The following is a 25185-nucleotide window of genomic DNA, read 5'->3' as shown; positions in this document are numbered from 1 at the left end:
CAATCATAACGTGTGATATATTGTTAAAAATGAATAAGGGTTTACTACAAACGTTTTTTGATAACGTTCATATTTTCGGAAATAATCGCTCTTAAAGGAAAAAAAAGTGTCCCCCCCCTCTAACTTTTGAACCATATGTTTAAAAATGTGAAAAAAATCACAAAAGTAAAACTTTATAAAGACTTTCTAGGAAAATTGTTTTGGACTTGATAGGTTCAGTAGTTTTTGAGAAAAATACGGAAAACTACTGAACCCTACACTGAGCGTGGCCCTACATGCTCTTGGCCGGTTTTTTTCTATTTTGTCAGAAATCAGAAATATTTATTGTTTAAACTGTTTAGGTACAGGAAGTAACACTGGGTACATTTTTGAGGTATCATAGGAGATTATTATTCCTTACATCTTCTACGTAATGCCAATTTAACCAGATTGCCCTCGTCTTCATTGTAATACAAAGTCAAGTCAATTTAACAGTATATTCATAAACAGTATGATAACGAAGTACCTTTAAGCCTCCGCCACACATAAAGCGTTTTGATAGCGTAGCGTTAGCGGAGCGGAATGCGCGCTGAATGGGCGCAACGCCAGCGTTCTTCCGGCGCACCGCTATCTTTGCGCTCCGCTAACGCTCCGCCTACGCTCTCAAAACGCGCATGTGTGGCCGAGCTTTTATTATAGAAGTGACTTCTTGTCTTGGAATCTAAGACATCAAGAAGAAATCGATTTCGTAGATAAACAAAACAAATGATTTAAACTTTTAGAAAATAAATAAATGTTAAACTTTTATTTAGAATCGTGTTCTTAAACCAACAAGGTACAACGTTTCAAAAAAGAGTAAAGCCGTGCAGTTATTTGTTCAATTTTGAATTGTTTTTTTAAGGTTTTGAAATATATTATCGACCTTATGAGTTATGTTACTATAAGTATTAAAGGCAGAAAGGTAGATTTGATAAATGGGCGTGTCATCGTGAAAGACGCGATCTGCATCAATGTCTAGAAGCATTTAAGTTTTTTTTAAATTGATTTACATAATTTAATGTAGGTACCATGAATTTTAATGCTTTATGTGATATCCAGCAGGCCACCACAATCAAACTACAGAGCGGACGCCGCTCCTACCAGGCAAGCCGCAAGGCGTGGCGTCTACAGTAGGAGAATCTACCGCCCATTGGTTCTCTCCAGTGGATTCCCCAGCTGGTACTCCAAGACCGGGGATACATCACCTAATATTAACTCAAGAGCAGGTCAGTCACATTTCTATATACTTCTGGTATCCAGTTGGATACAATGGAAGTTTAGAGCGAATTCTTAGCAAGCTGTAGGATGTGGCATTAAATATGGGTGAATCTACCGCCCATTGGTTCTCTCCAGTCAGAAATGCAAGCATACAAGAAGAACAGGTCAGCACTCATATTTCTATATACTTTTGGTGGATTCTTAGCAAGCCACACCTTGCAAGGTGTTGCTTGAAATATGGGTGAATGTACCCATTGTTTCTCTCCACTGGATTCCCCTGCGGGCACACCAAGACCGGGGATACATCAGCTAATACTAACACAAGAGCAGGTCAGTCACATTTCTGTATACTTCTGGATATTATCACGATAATATCTGTTTCCTAGCTATGTATTTCTGTCGTTCTTGCGTATTGGCGTGACAGAGCCAGACTGCATTTCTGTTGGCGCCTAGCGTCGACGATTGCCGTTCGGCGGCAGGTGTCCAGTTGGATACAACCGGAGATTTTTATAGCAAGCTGTGAAATGTGGTTTTAAATATGGATGAACTAGCTTTTGCCTACCTTTAGCTTCGCCCGCGTTAGAAAGAGGCAAAATGTAGCCTATGTCACTTTCCATCCCTTCAACTATCTTCACTTAAAAAAACACGTCAATTCGTCGCTCCGTCTTGCCGTGAAAGACGGACAAACAAACAGACACACTTTCCCTAGATTGGTTATTTATTCGGGTTGAATTGGTTATTTCTTCAATTTTTGCGCAATTCAATGGTCTCAAGTTAAGCTAATTTTTCCAGCATATTTAAGGCACATTTTGCAGATACAAGTCACACGACATGACAAGTGACTAAAGTTACGGTAAATTTTTGCCAAAGCGTTGAGTCGCTCGCAGCACAATATTCGTACTCATTTTTAGCTCTATAATTACTCTGGTTTAGTTTATTACTAATTCCACGAAATGTAACTCGAAGTTAATATACTGTTCCTAATGTAGCTGTTGCATTTTGCATCCTCGTTGATTACCTAATAAAACTTCGGTAACTCATAAAGGGGTCTTGATTAGTCAATTGAGGTCCCCTGTCCTCGCTCAGACTTTAGATCATCCGTTGTCGAATGGTTAATAGGTTCTAAGAGCAAAAGATATATCATCATCATGTATGTATGTATGTATGTAGTGTGTATAAGCTTTATTGTACATAAAGGAAACAAAAGAGACACAGTTACATATCATAATATCAGTCCTTCGTCAACCGGTCTGGCTCAGTCGGTAGTGACCCTGCCTGTTAAGCCGCGGTCCTGGGTTCGAATCAAATAAGTCCTAACAATCGTCGACAATATTGACTTATTGACCAAAGTTATATTAGGTATCTACAAACAGAATCAAATCAAATCTATTAAGTATCTATGTGTTTTCCGAGTGAATAAACAAACTAATTACATACATACATACATACAATCACACCTGTATCCCATAAAGGGGTAGGCAGAGCACATGAAACTACTAAAGCTTCAGTGCCACTCTTGGCAAATAAGGGGTTAAAAGAAAACGAAACTGTGGCATTACAGTGACAGGTTACCAGCCTCTCGCCTACACCACAATTTAACCCATATCCCATAGTCGCCTTCTACGACACCCACGGGAAGAAATGGGGTGGTGGAATTATTAACCCTAAATAAACTAATTAATTGTTTGGTATATTAATTTATTTTCCCCTCACTAGCTCGGAAACACGTGTTTTGTCCTTTAATACCAGCGGGTAAAAACGCATTTTATCAACTAGTGGGTAAAGTAATTTGGCCTTTAATTAAGTCAAATTAAGTACTTTAAAATTAATAAAAGTAGGTGAATCTAGTAATAAAGATGATTGGAACTACTGGAAGCAGTGATAAACGCATTTTTTGCGTTGTAGTTTCCTCGCTATAGTGAGGGGAAAAGTTTTGTGTTACACTCGGGTGCAAATGTATTTTACTTCTCGTGTGTAAAAAACTCGCAAGTTCAGGATTCTATTCTCGAACCACTCGCTTCGCTCGTGGTTCAACTATAGAATCCTTTCGCTTGCTCGTTTTTCAATTCCACACTCGGCGTTAAAATACAACTTTGCCCTCTTGTATAACAAATAACCAGAAGGCGGAATTGCTCATGGCAAAAATCAAACGTCAATAGAGTTGGAATGTTAAATTTTATCGACATTTTCAGCTATCGATAAATTCAGTCTCCTTTTACATTTCTGACTTTAAACCTCTTTGATTAGCTATTCGACCATTTGATTTTGACCTCTTTGATTAGATTAAAAGTAAATTGTATGACATATAATTACAATTACCATTTCTGTCACTAGTCCTTTTGAAACTAATTCACGTTTGAAAAAAAATGGTTAATCCAAAACGAAAAACAGTCAATAAATGGATAAAGAAGTATCCTTGTCGTACTTACGTCGAAAACAACTCAACAATATACTGATAATTTCAGTGTAATCGATAGTCGATAGAATTTAACGTTCCAACTCTATTGACGTTTGATTTTTGCCATGAGCAATTCCGCCCTCTGCAAATAACTATTGTTATACAAGGGTGCAAAGTTGTATTTTAACGCCGAGTGTGGAATTGAAATACGAGCTAGTGAAAGGATTCTATAGAATCCTAAACTCGGCGTGTTTTTCAACACACAAGAAGTAAAATAGATTTGCACTCAAACTTTTCCCCTCACTATAGCGAGATTAGCGAGGAAAGTAAAACCCAAAAAACGCGTTTATCACTGCTTCCAGTAGATTCACATGTGGTAAATTATCCTCGTCACTAGATTCACGGACTTTTATCAATTTTAGAGCAAAAAAAAATTACTATATTCAAGGTCAAATTACTTTGTCTACTAGTGGATAAAATGTGGATAAAACCCGCTGGCTTTAAAGGATAAAACACGTGTTTCCGAAAATAAATAAACAAACTGCAAATTACTTATTGAATAACAGTAACAGAGTTATTGAATAACAGTAACAGAGAGTTGGCTGGCCCGGACAAATTACATGTCCGTATCAAAGTTCCAACAACACGAACAATGTACTACAAGACTGCACTTCGATACCTAAATCGGTTTAGTATTAATCATACGTGCTATTGCATATCTGTAGCTGTATTAGACTTGTTTTAGTTATGTCGTGACATTACTGCTACTTGAAAATCGAAAATTCTAACAAGTTATGTATATCACATTCAACCTTAAAAAAATCGGATGTGATATATAGGAAAGGAAGTGTGGAATGAATTGTCGCCTGTGGTATTTCCGGACCTATACGACCTTCGAACCTTCAAGAAAAGAGCGTACACCCATCTTAAAGGCCGGCAACGCACCTCCAATACTTCTGGTGTTTCGGGTGTCCATGGGCGGCAGTGATCGCTTACCATCAGGCGACCTGCCTGCTCGCTTGCTTCCTATTTTATAAAAAAGGTAGGTATGTATAAATATGGTATACTATGAGAGGCAGCAGACCTTCAAAATTAGCTGAACACAATTCTGTTTTTGTACAGTATAACAGTTTAGCAAGAAGCATGTGACAACCCTGAAGTTATAAATTTCCATAGGCTACCGTATCCGCTTACCGTCTAAGTTTTTCTTTCACACTTATTAAATACATACATACATACATACATACAATCACGCCTGTTTCCCAGAGGGGTAGGCAGAGATCACGGATTTCCATTTACTACGATCCTGACAAACCACTTTCGCTTCACACACTTTCATAACGTTTCTCATACACGCTCGTCGGTTTCGAGTACTTCTGACCTGGCCTTTTTGCAATATTTCCCCGATTTGATCAAGAAACAAACATTAAACACATTATTAAATAACATTTAAAATGTCATTAGCTGATTATAAACAAAGTCGAGTAACATACTATTTTATCTAATTGCTGACTTAGGCCAAAAACTCTGAAATCAGTCCCAGTCGCGTTTGAGCCTCGCTGAAGAGAGCACGCGTTAAAAATTGGTAAAATACCACGCGTATTTTAAAATAAGTTGAAAACTTGAATTGTGTTAGCCAAATATAATTGTTATCTTGGTTTTCTTATCTTACATTTAGAGATAAAACGATTGAGAAATTTTGTGTGCATTCGTTTTGTAAGTGTTCAAATGTAAGACGTGTTTTGTGTAAATAAAAATACGAGTATAAACTATTTTTTTGTGCAAGTTTGTTGTTTTTAGTATTAATTTAACGTTTATATGAACTGAAATGTACTATTGTAATATACATATTTGTTGTGAAGATAACAATATACTGCAATAGTGACGTCGATCGTCGATTTCAAATTTAAATTCAATTATTTAAATTTCAAAATCAGGAAGTGTTACGTATTACATTACTTAATACAAATATTTCAATAAATAAACAAAGAGTAGTAACCTCGACCTACTGACAACAAAAATTTAAAAAAAAACGCACGTTCGGTTACGAGTTCATTGCACTAAACGGATGCATTGATAATAAATTAATAGTTTAAAAAACACTATAAAACACGCTTTTATAAATGCACGTAAAAGCCAAAAATAAATTATGGATCGTTCAAGTTGTCTCTATTTGTGAGCTGAAGTTTAAAAACTATGTGCTTTTAATTATAATATTTGATTGTAAAAGCGTGGGGCGCTGGAACAGGAAAGACTTTTTGTATAACTTGCTGATAAATCAAATTATGCTATGTTACGGGAAGGAGGTTACACAGATTGACGCGCTAACTGGAGTTGCAGCATGACTAGTAGGTTCTACATTAAACAGTCAAATCAATTAAAAGTCAGTGTTCAAAGTAGGTACCAGTTTGTCGAACTCTGACAAAATATGCGCTAGTAGCGAGGAGAGTCGACAGTCACCGACACTTAGAACGCCGCTTTTTTCCGGTAATCAAAGTACAAAAGGGGAAAGTGTCTACAGTGACAGGATGCAGAGTTCTTGTTCGTGGACGAGATATTTTTGGTTCTCTTTGGTAACCCTTAGGCGGCATATGTAAACGTTATGTTCTTATGCAACTTCATTCGCCAGGAAGTTCGGATTAGTATTTGTTTACAAGAAAGTCTTTCCTGTTCCAGCGCCCCACGCTTTTACAATCAAATATTATAATTAAAAGCACATAGTTTTTAAACTTCAGCTCACAAATAGAGACAACTTGAACGATCCATAATTTATTTTTGGCTTTTACGTGCATTTATAAAAGCGTGTTTTATAGTGTTTTTTAAACTATTAATTTATTTGATACTTTTTAGTCATTAATAATGAAATACTTTTAACATTTATACATAAATTTATTTCAAGTAGGCGGATTTTACATGCCATTTGTGGCTTAACGTGTACTTATTGCTAATTGCTACTTAATAATAACTAGCGGCTACCTTCTTATTACGGTATTATCATAAAAATGTTTATACCTAGTAAGTTATCCGTAAAAGATAGACAATATAGACATGTGCCATCGCGGACTTCTTGAAGACATTAGAGAGACATACTTTCGCCATACATTGTTTTGAAGCTCTCAGCTAGTGGGATTTTGTTTGACTCGATTAGAAAATATTGTCACATTTCAACTAATTCAAAACAAAATTTAAGTATTTCTTTTTTGCCGAGCCCCCTTTATTTGCTCTTAAGGGTCACAGGAAAACCATTACCCAGCTTATTTTAAATACAACGTTGATCTTTCTTTTATGCGGGGGGCTTCGCCCCCCGAGCGCCCCTTTGTTTGCTCTTAAAGGTCACAAGAAAACGCTAACCCAACTTATTTTAAATACTACGTTAATCTTTCTTTTATGCGGGGGGCTTCGCCCCTCGAGCCCCCCTTTTCGTTACTCTTAAGGGTAACAAGAAAACCCTAACCCAACTTATTTTAAATACAACGTTTATCTTTCTTTTATGCGGGAGGCTTCGCCTCCCGAGCCCCCCTTTGTTTGCTCTTAAAGGTCACAAGAAAACGCTAACCCAACTTATTTTAAATACAACGTTGATCTTTCTTTTATGCGGGGGCTTCGCCCCCGAGCCCCCTTTGTTTGCTCTTAAAGGTCACAAGATAACGCTAACCCAACTTATTTTAAATACTACGTTAATCTTTCTTTTATGCGGGGGCTTCGCCCCCGAGCCCCCTTTTCGTTACTCTTAAGGGTAACAAGAAAACCCTAACCCAACTTATTTAAAATACAACGTTTATCTTTCTTTTATGCGGGGGCTTCGCCCCCGAGCCCCCTTTGTTTGCTCTTACGGCTCAGCCACGACATTGGTCTAAGCGCGACAGCGGTGAGCGGCGGCCATACATTGGAGCGAGACACAGCGATGGGACTTTTCATTCGCACGTATGGCTGCCGCTCACCGCTGTCGTGCTTAGACCAATGTAGTGGCTGGGCCGTTAAAGGTCACAAGAAAACGCTAACCCAACTTATTTTAAATACTATGTTGATCTTTTTTTTATGCGGGGGGCTTTGCCCCCCGAGCCCCTCTTTGTTTGCTCTTAAAGGTCACAAGAAAACGCTAACCCAACTTATTTTAAATACTACGTTAATCTTTCTTTTATGCGGGGGGCTTCGCCCCCCGAGCCCCCCTTTTCGTTGCTCTTAAGGGTAACAAGAAAACCCTAACCCAACTTATTTAAAATACAACGTTTATCTTTCTTTTATGCGGGGGGCTTCGCCCCCCGAGCCCCCCTTTGTTTGCTCTTACGGCTCAGCCACGACATTGGTCTAAGCGCGACAGCGGTGAGCGGCGGCCATACATTGGAGCGAGACACAGCGATGGGACTTTTCATTCGCACGTATGGCTGCCGCTCACCGCTGTCGCGCTTAGACCAATGTAGTGGCTGGGCCGTTAAAGGTCACAAGAAAACGCTAACCCAACTTATTTTAAATACTATGTTGATCTTTCTTTTATGCGGGGGGCTTCGCCCCCCGAGCCCCCCTTTTCGTTACTCTTAAGGGTCACAAGAAAAACCTAAACCAACTTATTTTAAATACAATGTTGATCTTTCTTTTATGCGGGGGGCTTCGCCCCCCGAGCCCCCCTTTGTTTGCTCTTAAAGGTCACAAGAAAACGCTAACCCAACTTATTTTAAATACTACGTCAATCTTTCTTTTATGCGGGGGCTTCGCCCCCGAGCCCCTTTTCGTTACTCTTAAGGGTAACAAGAAAACCCTAACCCGACTTATTTAAAATACAACGTTTATCTTTCTTTTATGTGGGGGCTTCGCCCCCGAGCCCCCCTTTGTTTGCTTTTAAAGGTCACAAGAAAACGTTAACCCAACTTATCTTAAATACTACGTTGATCTTTCTTTCATGCGGGGGCTTCGCCCCCGAGCCCCCCTTTCGTTACTCTTAAGGGTCACAAGAAAACCCTAAACCAACTTATTTTAAATACAATGTTGATCTTTCTTTTATGCGGGGGCTTCGCCCCCCGAGCCCCCCTTTGTTTGCTCTTAAAGGTCACAAGAAAACGCTAACCCAACTTATTTTAAATACTACGTCAATCTTTCTTTTATGCGGGGGGCTTCGCCCCCCGAGCCCCCCTTTTCGTTACTCTAAAGGGTAACAAGAAAACCCTAACCCGACTTATTTAAAATACAACGTTTATCTTTCTTTTATGTGGGGGGCTTCGCCCCCCGAGCCCCCCTTTGTTTGCTTTTAAAGGTCACAAGAAAACGTTAACCCAACTTATCTTAAATACTACGTTGATCTTTCTTTCATGCGGGGGGCTTCGCCCCCCAAGCCCCCCTTTGTTTGCTCTTAAAGGTCACAAGAAAACGCTAACCCAACTAATTTTAAATACTACGTCAATCTTTCTTTTATGCGGGGGCTTCGCCCCCGAGCCCCCTTTTCGTTACTCTTAAGGGTAACAAGCAAAACCCTAACCCAACTTATTTTAAATACAACGTTGATCTTTCTTTCATGCAGGGGCTACGCCCCCGAGCCCCCTTTGTTTGCTCTTAAAGGTCACAAGAAAACGCTAACCCAACTTATTTTAAATACAACGTTGATCTTTCTTTTATGCGGGGGCTTCGCCCCCGAGCTCCCCTTTGTTTGCTCTTAAAGGTCACAAGAAAACGCTAACCCAACTTATTCTAAATACTACGTTGATCTTTCTTTCATGCGGGGGCTTCGCCCCCGAGCCCCTTTTCTTTACTCTTAAGGATCACAAGAAAACCTTAACCCAACTTATTTTAAATACAACGTTGATCTTTCTTTTATGCGGGGGCTTCGCCCCCGAGCCCCCCTTTGTTTGCTCTGAAAGGTCACAAGAAAACGCTAACCCAACTTATCTTAAATACTACGTTGATCTTTCTTTCATGCGGGGGCTTCGCCCCCGAGCCCCCTTTTGTTTGCTCTTAAAGGTCACAAGAAAACCTTAACCCAACTTATTTTAAATACAACGTTGATCTTTCTTTTATGCGGGGGCTTCGCCCCCCGAGCCCCCTTTGTTTGCTCTGAAAGGTCACAAGAAAACGCTAACCCAACTTATCTTAAATACTACGTTGATCTTTCTTTCATGCGGGGGGCTTCGCCCCCCGAGCCCCCCTTTGTTTGCTCTTAAAGGTCACAAGAAAACGCTAACCCAACTTATCTTAAATACTACGTTGATCTTTCTTTCATGCGGGGGGCTTCGCCCCCCGAGCCCCCTTTGTTTACTCTTAAGGGTCACAAGAAAACCCTAACCCAACTTATTTTAAACACTACGTTGATCTTTATTTTATGCGGGGGGCTTCGCCCCCCGAGTCCCCCTTTTCGTTACTCTTAAGGGTCACAAGAAAACCCTAAACCAACTTATTTTAAATACAACGTTGATCTTTCTTTTATGCGGGGGGCTTCGCCCCCCGAGCCCCCCTTTGTTTGCTCTTAAAGGTCACAAGAAAACGCTAACCCAACTAATTTTAAATACTACGTCAATCTTTCTTTTATGCGGGGGGCTTCGCCTCCCGAGCCCCCCTTTTCGTTACTCTTAAGGGTAACAAGCAAAACCCTAACCCAACTTATTTTAAATACAACGTTGATCTTTCTTTCATGCGGGGGGCTTCGCCCCCCGAGCCCCCCTTTGTTTGCTCTTAAAGGTCACAAGAAAACGCTAACCCAACTTATTTTAAATACTACGTCAATCTTTCTTTTATGCGGGGGCTTCGCCCCCGAGCCCCCTTTTCGTTACTCTTAAGGGTAACAAGAAAACCCTAACCCGACTTATTTAAAATACAACGTTTATCTTTCTTTTATGTGGGGGGCTTCGCCCCCCGAGCCCCCCTTTGTTTGCTTTTAAAGGTCACAAGAAAACGTTAACCCAACTTATCTTAAATACTACGTTGATCTTTCTTTCATGCGGGGGGGCTTCGCCCCCCGAGCCCCCCTTTTCGTTACTCTTAAGGGTCACAAGAAAACCCTAAACCAACTTATTTTAAATACAATGTTGATCTTTCTTTTATGCGGGGGCTTCGCCCCCGAGCCCCCCCTTTGTTTGCTCTTAAAGGTCACAAGAAAACGCTAACCCAACTTATTTTAAATACTACGTCAATCTTTCTTTTATGCGGGGGCTTCGCCCCCGAGCCCCCTTTTCGTTACTCTTAAGGGTAACAAGAAAACCCTAACCCGACTTATTTAAAATACAACGTTTATCTTTCTTTTATGTGGGGGCTTCGCCCCCGAGCCCCCTTTGTTTGCTTTTAAAGGTCACAAGAAAACGTTAACCCAACTTATCTTAAATACTACGTTGATCTTTCTTTCATGCGGGGGGCTTCGCCCCCCAAGCTCCCCTTTGTTTGCTCTTAAAGGTCACAAGAAAACGCTAACCCAACTAATTTTAAATACTACGTCAATCTTTCTTTTATGCGGGGGGCTTCGCCCCCCGAGCCCCCCTTTTCGTTACTCTTAAGGGTAACAAGCAAAACCCTAACCCAACTTATTTTAAATACAACGTTGATCTTTCTTTCATGCAGGGGGCTACGCCCCCCGAGCCCCCCTTTGTTTGCTCTTAAAGGTCACAAGAAAACGCTAACCCAACTTATTTTAAATACAACGTTGATCTTTCTTTTATGCGGGGGGCTTCGCCCCCCGAGCTCCCCTTTGTTTGCTCTTAAAGGTCACAAGAAAACGCTAACCCAACTTATTCTAAATACTACGTTGATCTTTCTTTCATGCGGGGGCTTCGCCCCCGAGCCCCCCTTTTCTTTACTCTTAAGGATCACAAGAAAACCTTAACCCAACTTATTTTAAATACAACGTTGATCTTTCTTTTATGCGGGGGCTTCGCCCCCGAGCCCCCTTTGTTTGCTCTGAAAGGTCACAAGAAAACGCTAACCCAACTTATCTTAAATACTACGTTGATCTTTCTTTCATGCGGGGGCTTCGCCCCCGAGCCCCCCTTTGTTTGCTCTTAAAGGTCACAAGAAAACCTTAACCCAACTTATTTTAAATACAACGTTGATCTTTCTTTTATGCGGGGGCTTCGCCCCCGAGCCCCCTTTGTTTGCTCTGAAAGGTCACAAGAAAACGCTAACCCAACTTATCTTAAATACTACGTTGATCTTTCTTTCATGCGGGGGCTTCGCCCCCGAGCCCCCCTTTGTTTGCTCTTAAAGGTCACAAGAAAACGCTAACCCAACTTATCTTAAATACTACGTTGATCTTTCTTTCATGCGGGGGCTTCGCCCCCGAGCCCCCTTTGTTTACTCTTAAGGGTCACAAGAAAACCCTAACCCAACTTATTTTAAATACTACGTTGATCTTTCTTTTATGCGGGGGGCTTCGCCCCCGAGCCTCCCTTTTCCTTACTCTTAAGGGTCACAAGAAAACCCTAAACCAACTTATTTTAAATACAACGTTGATCTTTCTTTTATGCGGGGGGCTTCGCCCCCCGAGCCCTCCTTTGTTTGCTCTTAAAGGTCACAAGAAAACGCTAACCCAACTAATTTTAAATACTACGTCAATCTTTCTTTTATGCGGGGGGCTTCGCCCCCCGAGCCCCCTTTTCGTTACTCTTAAGGGTAACAAGCAATAGAGTTTGCATTATCCGACGGATTTTTAATATTCGAATAATTCGGATAATACAATTTTTATTATTCGAATATTCGAATAATTCGGATAATTTCGGATAATTTATTAAATGGAACAAAATTAATGTTACAGGTGCATATAAGCGTGGAATTGATAACGGCTGAGATAGATGAGCGCCATAATGCGAAATTTACCTACATTTTTATTTATTTTTTGCGTAAATCAGCAAACTGTAAAAAATTAAAACACACCTAGCTCTCTATCTTTACTTTTATGACTAGAATCTTGCAATCAGATAGTGAGCTGTTGATATAAGACAGTTAGTAGTAGTGATAAGTTAGGTGTTAGGTATAACGAGAAGTTTTTCTGACAACACCTTTACCTTGGAAATGGATGGTAGAAAGGATGGCTTGTGTAGAGTGGAACGTGAGACAACATCATTGGACATGATGATGGTTATAGGGCCATACAGCGTTGTCATATTATCCGATCCGATATCGGATATAGGAAGGATGTCAAAGGCAGAAATCAAAGATTTCGAGAATGTATAGGAGTCGGTCCTTCGCTCGATCGGATCGGATACTCATCTTATCTTAAATCTACGGGGGCCCGTACGGATACACTTCGACCCATCGGGATCTTTTGTGCAATTACCCCCTTCGATTGTAAGATCCTTCAGCTATTCAGGAGCTTCTCGACTATCTCCACGTATCGGATGATGAGGCTCATGGGTAGCTCTCTGATGTCCTTTGATACTAGGTAGCCTGCTTCAAAGTTCTTCATTCTTTGTCTGGCGAGGGCGTGACATTCACACATTAGATGTCTGACGGTCTCTTCCTCTTCGCCGCACATGCGACAATCTGTGTAGTCAGCGTGTCCCATCTTGGCCAAAATTCCTTTGATCCCGTAATGGCCTGTGAACACCCCCGTTATAATTTGGAGTTGTCTTTTGCCTAGCTTTCCTAGCTTTTTGCTCCATCCAGATTCTACCCTCCGCATAAAGAGCTTTGAATGCTTCAGACCTACCAGGGCATCCTACTCTTGTTGGTGATTAGCCTTTGTATGGTATTTCATAGCCGTTTTAAAGGTTCCTTGTGACGTTGTCTTCAGACCTGGCCTTGGCAAGTTCATCAGCATTTTCATTGCCAATGAAGCCTTCGTGTCCCGGTATCTATACCAGTTGCAGCTTGTTTTGCCTTCCAAGCTTGTTAAGAGCTTGGATGCCGTTTAATACCAGTCTAGAGTCAACTCTGGGCGATGTGAAGGCTTTGAGTGCCGCCTGACTGTCGCTGAGTATATAGATATTCTTTTCTTGGGTTTGTTTAACTATATTCTTATGTACACAGGTAATTATTGCGTATGTCTCGGCTCGAAAGACAGTGGCATAATTGACCCATGCTGATACTACCACTGTAGTAATTGCCCATGCTGATACTAGTCATTTGCATAAATGCTTACGCCCGTACCAGATGCCATCTTGGTCCGGATCGGATACTTAATATAAAAAGTTGAAAACTCTTTTCGTAGGCTCTAAACAAAAGCGTCCTAGTTAGGGTCTTAGAACAGGAATGAGGAAAGATACTTATAGGTACTCGTTCAAAACAGAATAACCAAAAAAAGAGAAGACCAATTAGTCGAAAACACTTCCTATCCAGTCCAGGTGTGGATCATTTTAGACCTTAGTTGCACAGTGGCTGGTACCAAAGTACCAATGGAAGGGGAGAGGTGATAAATAAGTGAGTAAGTAAATTCTTTATTGGACCACCAACATAAAATATACAAGACATAAAATTTAAAAGAATGAAGAAGGAGGAGGTACAAAGGCGAACTTATTTAAATATTCAAATCCAAAACGCCTCAAATTGCTCGGCAGCGATTTTATGGGTTATAGTTTCCAAGCTGAGCAGTAGATCGACTAAGATTTCAAAGTAAAAGTAGTAATTAGACCGATTTTTCTGTATGCATGTAACTAAGGACTTAAAAGGAAAATGCCTTATATTTCTTAGTGAAGTGGAGGGAATTCTGGCGTACTTAATTGCCATGGAACTGATAACAGCTAAATTCGGAGTGAGGCGCTAAATTTCAATTTCAAAAAAACAAGGGACCAGGAAATTTAGGTATAAATCTCCCTTATTAATAAGTACGGTTTTACAGATAACTTCACGTTAGCTATTAGTAGTAATGTAAGTAGGTTGGGGTAACGTTTTCGTTTCCCAACTGAGGGGGGACTGAAATCTTCTCGAGGCTGAGGCGTAGGGTTAGAGCCGGCGTAGCTTTATTTGACGTTCATATGCGCATTGTAATATGCCTACTTGAAAAAAATAAATATTTCATTTTCATTTTCATATTAAAAAATAATACTTGAACGTTTTTCTGTTTTTTTTTTTTTCGTTCCAACCCCAACGTGTGATATATTGTTGGATAGGTATTTAAAAATGAATAAGGGTTTACTAAGATGGTTTTTTGATAATATTAGTATTTTCGGAAATAATCGCTCCTAAAGAAAAAAAAAGTGCGTTCCCCCCCCTCTAACTCTTGAACCGTATGTTTAAAAAATATGAAAAAAATCACAAAAGTAGAACTTTATAAAGACTTTCTAGGAAAATTATTTTCAACTTGATAGGTTCAGTAGTTTTTGAGAAAAATACGAAAAACTACGGAATCATCCAATTAATAGAATATTTGATAAGAACTGAGTGCGTGGGGTGAGGCATTTTGCTTACTTCTTGTCCACGAATGCTTTCTTTGTTTTGTAAATATTAGTTTGATTTTGAAGATAAATAGGTGTTAACTTGTTAGCAATAACATTGTCCGTATTAAGAATTGATCGAAATTGGTTTCAGTAACGTCTATCTATTAAATATATTACTTATAAATAAAAAATAATGTTTATAGAAATTATCCGTTTATCCGGATAATTTCACTTGGATTATTCGAATATTTTCGGATAAAAATATTGGCGGATATTCGAATAATTCGGATATTCGAATATCCGGATTGCAAACCCTACTCTTAAGGGTAACAAGAAAACCCTAACCTAACTTATTTAAAATACAACGTTTATCTTTCTTTTATGCGGGGGGCTTCGCCCCCCGAGCCCCCCTTTGTTTGCTCTTAAAGGTCACAAGAAAACGCTAACCCAACTTATCTTAAATACTACGTTGATCTTTCTTTCATGCGGGGGGCTTCGCCCCCCGAGCCCCCCTTTGTTTGCTCTTAAAGGTCACAAGAAAACGCTAACCCAACTTATTCTAAATACTACGTTTGATCTTTCTTTCATGCTTCCCCCTCGAGCCTCCCCCCCCCCTTTTCTGTTCTTATCTTCCGGCACCATCATCAGGCCTTGAAACCTAATCGTAGTCATAGTTCATTACAAGACTTTTCTAAGAAGCCCAAAAACAGCTATGATACGATGTTCCATCATGTAGTTCCAGTTCATATCTTCCGGCTCCATCATCAGACCTTGAAACCTAATCGTAGTCAAAGTTCATTACAAGACTTTTCTAAGAAGCCCAAAAACAGCTATGATACGATGTTCCATCATGTAGTTCCAGTTCATATCTTCCGGCTCCATCATCAGACCTTGAAACCTAATCGTAGTCAAAGTTCATTACAAGACTTTTCTAAGAAGCCCAAAAACAGCTAGGAGACGATGTTCCATCATGTAGTTCCAGTTCATATCTTCCGGCTCCATCATCAGACCTTGAAACCTAATCGTAGTCAAAGTTCATTACAAGACTTTTCTAAGAAGCCCAAAAACAGCTATGATACGATGTTCCATCATGTAGTTCCAGCTCATATCTTCCGGCTCCATCATCAGACCTTGAAACCTAATTGTAGTCAAAGTTCATTACAAGACTTTCCTAAGAAGCCCAAAAACAGCTATGATACGATGTTCCATCATGTAGTTCCAGTTCATATCTTTCGGCTTCATCATCAGACCTTGAAACCTAATTGTAGTCAAAGTTCATTACAAGACTTTTCTAAGAAACCCAAAAACGGCTATGATACGATGTTCCATCATGTAGTTCCAGTTCATATCTTCCGACTCCATCATCAGATCAGCTCAACAGTACCATATTATTGTATTGTCATCGGAACTACATATAGCTGCCAATTTTCATTACGCTACGACTCCTGGAAGATGGTTAAATTAGCTTCCTTAGATTCCATTACATACATAGTTACATACACGACGACCTAATAAAAGCGTGTTAATAAAAACGCGAAGCGCGCGAATCCAAGATGGCGTCCTCCTCGTCAGCTGTTGATAATGTTGATGAAAAAGCCATTATTGAAGAGCTACAAAAAGTTGAGACTGTGGAAGAATTTGAGCAGAAATTGGAGAAATCTAATAAATTTGGATTTTCTATTGCGAATTGGATGAAGATATTATTTAATAGAGCGCCTGATGAAGAATTTAAGGCGGAGTGGTTGACAGTAAGTTTTAGTTTTTATAACGTTGTCCTTAGTGCGTTTTCACATTATCCGATCCGATATCGGATGTAGGACCGATATCCTACGTCTTAAAGGTGCCATCTTTGATTTTTGCCTTTGACATCCTATTTTTAACCCCGACTTAAAAACGACGGGGTGTTGTAATATACGACGTAAAACGACGGGGTTATAATATGTCTGTCTGTCTCTCTGTTTGTTTGTATGTGTGTGTGTGTGTCTGTATGAGGCATCGTAGCTCCTGAACGGATGAAGCGATTTAGATTTAGTTTTTTTGTTTGAAAGCTGAATTAGTCGGGAGTGTTCTTAGTTATGTTTCATGAAAATCAGTCCACTATGTCGGCGGTTTTTTCAAAATTTTAATTTTGCGGTTAGGTTAGTTTTTTATGGGACAGGAGGCAAACGAGCAGATAGCCTGATGGTAAGCGATCACTGCCGCCCATGGACACCTGAAACACCAGAAGTGTTGAATGTAGTATTTACATTAATATAGTATTATACATATCGTATTATGCATAACTTAATTTCTTGTGTCTTTTCTGAGCAACCGAAATGTTATTATCTATATATACACTACCGTCAAAAAGTTTAAGACCAAACACGATATATGCAAATACTCGTAATCAACATTTCATGAAGTTCCTATGAGAATATTACTTTTCAGTACCTACAACCGACAAAATAAAGCGTATAACAATTTTTAAAAAGGGATCATAATAAGAAATAAAAGCTAAACGTTTTTCTCATCGAAAATTCCTCCTCGACGCTTTTTCACTTCCGAGCAGATTCTTGGCATTCTTGCTATAAGTTTGTGTAGCGTTTCTTGGCTAATGAATTTCCACTCGTATTGCAGTATCTCCCATAGAGCTGTTGCAGGTTTCGGACATTGTCTTCGGACTCTACGGTCGAGTTCATCCCATAAAAGTTCGATCGGGTTAAGGTCTGGGGATTGCGGTGGCAAAATCATATTTTTTAACACACCTTGGCGTTCTTTATTAGCTGTGTAGTGTGTATTAGCTTCTACAGATCTTTGCTGAGTGTTTGGGATCGTTGTCTTCTTGCAGAACAAATGGGTTGCCGATCAATATAATAAGATTACGTTGTTTTCTATTGATTACAAATTTAGTTTGATGATTTTTAGAAGGGTTTATAACAATGACACTGAACATTGTGTTTGGTCTTAAACTTTTTGACGGTAGTGTAAGTGGAAACTGTATTGGCTAATGCAATATCTTTACTGTGTTACTTTTTATGTGTAATTTCCGCTGTTTGTTTCCCTATTACCAAAGAGGATCGAGTATTAAAGAGAGTTACTGTCAAAGTAAAATGTGTAATCACAGTGCATAGACTGCCATCTCTCGACACAGGCTTAAAACTTTTGAACCTCAGTTTCGATAATTTGGCCCATATTCTGAGCTTGATATGTTTTAAAATGTCAAATATTAATATTAGCGCCATCTAGCCGAGCGTACCCCAAAGGTGTATCGCCATCTAGCTCACCGTACCTTTTTCTGTATGGTTTTGGGGTACGTTTTTTTCTTAGACTTTATCTGTCTATACGAAGTTATATAGGTCTTTGCTATTACTAAATAAATAAAATTAATAATATTGTCAACAGATAGATGAATACAAACGTATGGCCGAAGAGAGTATGCAACAAGCGTACAAAGTGATAACACTACCTAACTGGAAGTTTGAGAAGCGCGGCGTAGCCAAGGGAGACATAGTGGAAACGAGACACACTGAGAACTTTGGCAAGGTCTACCGGTTCACTGTAAGTATAATGTAAAGCAAACATAAGTATATTGATTTAAACTAACACAATCTTCACTCATATTATTAAATTAAAACGGGACTTAATCGCGTAAAACTTACGTTTTATATTTAACCCGACGTTTCGAAATCAGGAAACATCGTAATTTCAATCAAAATGAAGGGCAAGGGATTTCATCTTCGTGGAATCCAGTGATTAGCAAGTGTAAACGTGAGAAAACTTCCCGTCTCATACCATCGGATGTCGTGAGTGTTGTATGTAGGCAGAGTGGCAACCCTAGCGTAAAAGTGACTGATGACAATCAAGTGCGGGTAGTTCGAAAAACTCGTACAGCTAGAAGATGTTGATACAACTCCCAGCCAGTCTACCCGTGACCACGGACGTAATGTCATGTCCGAAACGTCGGGTTAAATATAAAACGTAAGTTTTACGCGATTAAGTCCCGTTTTAATTTAATAATACAAACATAAGTACTCAAACACATCCATTTTGTCAGTAAACCATTGCTCGAAATTCCAATTTTCTATGGGAAGTTAAAGGTTTGCGCTTTTTTTGAAATTTGCTCCTTTCTACTGAGAAAATGGCTGTACCAGTGTATGTCTATTCGTTATTCGCTGATTAACCGTAGTAGTATTCATTAAGATAATTTGATCACTGAACCGTATTTTACTGTGTGGTGACGGGTTAAGAATTTCACCACCCCCTTTCTTCCCGTGGGTGTCGTAGAAGGCGACTATGGGATATGGGTTAAATTGTGGTGTAGGCGAGAGGCTGGCAACCTGTCACTGCAATGTCACAGTTTGGTTTTCTTTCAACCCCTTATTTGCCAAGAGTGGCACTGAAGCTTTAGTAGTTTCATGTGTTCTGCCTACCCCTTTATGGGATACAGGCGTGATTGTATGTATGTATGTATGAACCGTATTTAACACAAGAATCGGCGTAGACACGCTACCGACGCCATTATTACGTGCGCAAGCCATCTCTCCATTTCCCACACTGTCAACAGCTAGGGTTGGACACATGGGCTAGTGTTGTACAGTCGACTACAAAGATATGTATCCATTTTTTCACCTTATTGCATTGTAATAAGGTGAAAAAGTGTATACATATCTTGTAGTCGACTGTACCAAGTCTTCATTCGGTTAACAGTATCAAACCCCGAAGTCGCTTCAAAAATTTCGGCTTCATGTATAATTTGTCTTACAACTTTTAAAATGTATGAACGTTGTAGGGCCTAGTGGACTGCCCTGCGGAGTTCTTGTTCAGAGAGTTCAAGGAGAACGTCACCAAACTACCGGAGTGGAACCCCACCATACTCCGGAGTGACCTCATCAAGGTAAATAACCAGTTAACCCTTTAACAGCCATATTCTTATATATAAGACATACTTCCAGATCATTTCGCCGAAGTCTAATCATTCGCCTTTCCTTATGCGAGTCACTTGGGGTCGGCGCAGCATGTCCTCTCTCTATCGTCCGTCATCTCAACATTCACTTGCTTTAGTTTCGTTTTCGTCGAAGTCTAATAAATAAAACAAAATCTTATTATGATTCTACCATACCAAATACTAACATTATACAGCATAAATGGCCCTTAAAACAAGCCCTGTGGATGCAAAATTATGTTTCGACTAATTGTAATCACAAACCTAATCTTGAAAATATTTTTGTTTATACTACGTCGGTGGCAAACAAGCATACGGTCCGCCTGATAGAAAGCGGTCACGGTAACCTATGAACGTCTGCAACTCAAGGAGTGTCACATGCGCATTGCCAACAATGCCAACCCATTAGAAGCTTGTACACTCTTTTTTGCTGTGTACTTAACACAGCAAAAGGGAGTGTACAAGTTCCAAGGAGGGTTCGGGTTGCCGACGACTCAAAAGACTATAGACGGAACAAATTAGTTCCGTAGATCCCCCCGTCACGAGCACACCCCTCGTTGAGCTCTGGCAGCCTTACTCACCGGCAGGAACACAACACTATGAGTAGGGTCTAGTGCTATTTGGCTGCGGTCTTCTATAAGGCGGAGGTACTTCCTCGTAGATTCGAGCGAGACGATATCCGCTGTGCTGTGCCCTGCCACACGAAGCGGAATATCATTCGCTATGCCCTACCTCCTACATAATGTTTTTTTTTTACAAGTTTCTGGTGCGTCGCCTTTTAAAACCAACTAGAATACTAGTTGGTTAGTTTAGTCTGTTAGTAGCAGTTCTAAAAACGATACACCTTACTTTTTATGGACTTTAATGAACAGACTATTGACTGTTATCTATGCGCGGATTATCTAAGTAATCTTTGCAAAGTGACGCATGATTCTTTAAGATTTACATTTGATATTATTATATATTTAGAAGACCTTACTAACTTCTAATTTTCCAATATTTCAGGAGATCGGATCAGGAATAGATCTGTCGTACCAAGTGACAGCAGGCGGCGGCAAAGGGATCATAGCGCCTCGCGATTTTGTTATACTTAGGCGTTGCGCACCGCTCAACAAACAGGTACCTTTTTACTATCATTTACACAGATTTTATTGAATCGGGTATAGTTAGGCTGCTGATCATCCAAAATATCCTTGGGTGGATAGAGTGGAGGTGGCCTAGCGGTAAGAGCGTGCGACTTTCAATCCGGAGGTCGCGGGTTCGAACCCCGGCTCGCACCAATGAGTTTTTCGGATTTTATGTGCGAAATGTCATTTTATATTTGCCAGTCGCTTTTCGGTGAAGGAAAACATCGTGAGGAAACCGGACTGATTCCAATAAGGCCTAGGCAGTCGCTTTCGTAAAAATTAGTGCCTATGCCAAATTTTGGGATTAGTTGTCAAAGCGGACCCCAGGCTCCCATGAGCCGTGGCAAATGCCGGGATAAGTGGAGGATGGATGATGGATAGAGTGGAGGTAGACCTCCATGAGCTCGGCGTCGGCGAAAGCTGGCGCGATACCGCTCAAGACCGCGCAAAATGGCGTGCTCTCGTGTTGGAGGCCAAAAATCATTTTGGGTTATCGCGCCAGCCAAGTTAGAAAGTAGGTGTTTTTCAAAAAAAAAACCCGAATATCGAATTTCACCAGATCTGGACTTGTTTGGGCGCATTTTTCTCAGAATCACGAACTTATTCGATCCTGACCATAAAAAAATGAGTCCTCATTTTTTACCTTTACGTCACGATTTTAGTGTGAACTTACTGCGAGCGTGACGTATTGGAAACTCGAATTTTGTTTGGAATATTTGGGACACATTTTTTTATCGTTCTATAAACAAATGCAGTCTAAGAAAAAAAACGTACCTCAGAATCATCAAGAAAAATTTACGCTCGCCTAGATGGCTCTACACCTTTGGTTGACTCTCGACTAGATGGCGCTTATTGACAATTTGAAAACATATCAAGTTAAGAATCGGGGCCAAATTGTCAAAACTGAGGTTCAAAAGTTTTAATCTCGTGGATCCGTTAAGGGGCTCTACACGGTCTTCATCGATTTTTGACAAGTTTTGAGTTGAAACTCCTAAATTTGCGCTACAGATAGAATTATAAGACAAACGGCTATCGGTTCTTCAATCTTTTATCTCTATTCGTAAGAGCCATATTTTGAAAAAAAAAAATTATACTTCTTTTTTTATGATTTTTTTAAACATGGTCAAAAAAAACTTTTCGTGAAGGGCTTTACATTCATGAAATCGGTATGTTGGGATTTACCTTTTACGTTTCTAAAAATTCAAGAGAGATTTTAATTTTAAACTAATTAAAACAAAAGTTATGGCTTGAAAACTAGTTTTTGGCCCTAAAATTGTTCAACTTTGATGCCAAAATATTACAGAAACAATGAGCTGTGAAGTAATTATGAGATAATATTTTGCTTAAAGACGATGCTGTTAATATGATAGGCTTTAGAAACTATCATAACGTCATTGGCGCAGGCATGCCCCTTAAGAGATTCGCCCGTATTTAATTTACACACTGTATAACAATTTGTTTTTTGTTGCAGGGTATGGTGGTAGAATCGGACCCCTACAGTTATATCAGCAGCGGAGTCAGTGTCACAGTGCCCGGATATCCCCCCAACAAGGAATTCGTCAGGTAAATATTTTTAGACCATAACTGATCTGCCATTTTAGTAACTAACGGCAAAAATCTTACAAAATTTGCCAAAAATGTGTGCATAACTAAATAAGAGCTTCTGGTCCATGAAGGCGCTAATGAAGGGTAACCTTCCACTGTCGCTAAAGCGCAAACTCGTCGACATGATGTGTATCCTGCCTATCCTAATCTACGGCGCCCAGACTTGGTCGTTAACGGAAGCCGAAAAGATTTGCCGACATGCAACGGAGCGCAGCATACTTGGAGTTCGTAGAACCGATCGACTTAGAAACACCGAACTGCGCTCCAAAACTGGTATAATAGATGCCAAGCTAGAAGACAGCCAAGCTTAAGTGGGATTGGGCAGGGCATGTTTGCCGGATGCACACGGAACGATGGGCCAAAGTGACGACTGAGTGGTTACCGCAAATTAGCCGGGGCAGAGGACGACCAAAGAAGAGATGGCGGGACGACCTCGACGTATTTTGCAGCGACTGGCAAGAGCGGGCATCAAACCGTGAGGACTGGAGAAAGGAAGAGGCCTTTGCCCAGCTGTGGGAGACCATTTAGGCTAATAAAAAAAAAACTAAATAAGAATGGTCCCGGCGTACTTGTAGAAGTACCTACAAACTATATTCGAGTTTTGAATTCTTATAGAAATAACCTAACCACAAAATTTTACTTTTGAAAAAACCCCGACATAGTGAACCTATTTCCATTAAGAGGGGGTAGAGCAGGGAGAATTTTCAGAATCTGTCAAATTACCCCATTACACACACAAACACCCTTCACTCACACTACCTCAATTTACTGTGAAAGGTCAGTGACCCTTAATTTTTTTCAAGAGTGTTATTTTGAGTTTGTAGTCAACTACTGACCTCCTTTGAGAAATTAAAACTGTAAAAAAGGTAGCATACAAGAAGACAGAGAAAAAATACGCGTCATCTAGCTTTCCTTCTCTGTCCATGTCTCATGTGACTTTAATTTACCTAAATATGTAGATAACGTTCCTTACTCAGTTGATTGTTTACCTAGGTGTATTTCAAATTACTTTGCACTTCATTTTGCGTTACTTTTCTATACTTAGATTAAAAATCGTCAGCCTGCCTATCCCCGCAAACATTTTTCAAAGACGTGTGTGAAGGCCGATACCTCCAGGCAAACAATTATGGTCGCGTGCTAAATGATAAAACATCAGCCCTATCGCTTTATTTGTAAGTGCGATAGGGACGGTCCGATGTTTTATCATTTATCGCGCGACCATGATTGCCCTGCAGGTCTTCAGAGGCCTGAGCTGTGCATTACGTATATGCGGGTTGTATTAAAGACTATCAGATATTTTCTTTATTCTTTTTGGTCGTTTTAGCTTCGTTTTTTAATAAAGCATGTGTATAAAATAAAAACCTAATGAATAGAGTACAGCTAGCAGCAGTCAAGTCAGAGACCCAAAGGAAGACAGGGAATATCGACGCATAATCTTATCATATCCAATACCGCCATCGCTATCTGCATCAGACTCTTGATCTTACCCAATTTCCTAGTCTCTTCTCTTAATTTCAGTTTCTTGAGTTGAAAATGTTGAAACTCATACTTAGCATTAAATAAAACACAAATACATATAAAATCACAATATAATTTTAAATTATGGCTTAGGCCCTGTACCAGTTGCAGTCGCCACGTCTGTAAAGCCACTTGTAGTTTCTTTTAAATGGCTAAATACCTAGATGTTATGTCATAAACATCTGTGACGTGACTGAAAATTAAAAAACATCGCTCAGAGATAAGGTTCAAATTAGCATGGCAAAAAATACAACAGTGCAGTCAAAATACCATCAAAATACGAAAAAGCAAATATCAATGTCGCCGTACCTATTTCAGGCAATAAGGGCTGTTTTCTCAAATATGAAAAAATCTCAAAAGCAGAACTTTATTAAGACTTTCTAGGAAAATTATTTTGAACTTGATAGGTAGAACAATTTATAAAAGTTTTACAGAAAAAAATTCTGAACTAAGTTTGTAACTATATGAAAAGCATTTTTTTATCTCAGATTGCATATTTTAGTATCGTAACGATTTTTCTTTCAAATAAAAAGAGAATTATTAGAAAAGGTTCACGGTGTTTGCCGTAAACTGGGGTTACATTGACCAATTTGGGAATTTAAACTTCTCTAGCTTCTACATTTAATGGGTATTTTTACCCATTAAATGTAGAAGTTAGAGAGCTATAAATTCCATAATTGGTCAATGTAACGTAACAAAGAAAGAAAAAAATGGGACCATCAACTTTTTTAGTCTTTTCCTGCTAAAAATATAGAAAGGTAACAAAATAATGTACGCAAAAAAAACGATGTTATCAAACTTAAACTGACATTGGGGTTACTTTGATACCCTATGTATTTTTTTAATGGTAATCGAATGTAATCCCTTACAAAAGTATTTTATCTCAAGAAAAGATAAAAAACGGTTCGCAGAGTCAAATATTACAACTCTTTAACGCTATTTTGGGGTTACTTTGATTAAAAATAAAAATTACCATCTTCGAAAAACCAACTTTATTTGCAATTGTTTCAATATTTATCACAAGAAGAGATCAAATTATCAGTCTCAACAAGTACCGTGACATAATCAGACAATAATGCGAATATCAACAATGCG

The 25185-nt window shown here is 39.5% G+C and overlaps 1 protein-coding gene across 1 annotated transcript in view; it reads left to right on the top strand.

Moving 5' to 3' along the window:
* LOC125238665 (steroidogenic acute regulatory protein-like) overlaps window positions 1–25185 on the top strand; it is a 53146-nt gene that overhangs the window by 13084 nt on the left and 14877 nt on the right. The window contains exons 7-11 of the mRNA XM_048146056.1: window positions 1078–1244; window positions 18301–18456; window positions 19688–19792; window positions 20846–20959; window positions 22439–22530. Of these exons, the coding sequence (XP_048002013.1) occupies window positions 1078–1244; window positions 18301–18456; window positions 19688–19792; window positions 20846–20959; window positions 22439–22530 (634 nt within the window). The remainder of the gene's footprint in view (window positions 1–1077; window positions 1245–18300; window positions 18457–19687; window positions 19793–20845; window positions 20960–22438; window positions 22531–25185) is intronic.

The sequence above is a fragment of the Leguminivora glycinivorella genome, chromosome 24, assembly GCF_023078275.1.
Source record: "Leguminivora glycinivorella isolate SPB_JAAS2020 chromosome 24, LegGlyc_1.1, whole genome shotgun sequence".
Lineage (NCBI taxonomy): Eukaryota > Metazoa > Arthropoda > Insecta > Lepidoptera > Tortricidae > Leguminivora > Leguminivora glycinivorella.
This window is presented reverse-complemented; position numbering and strand designations above follow the sequence as displayed.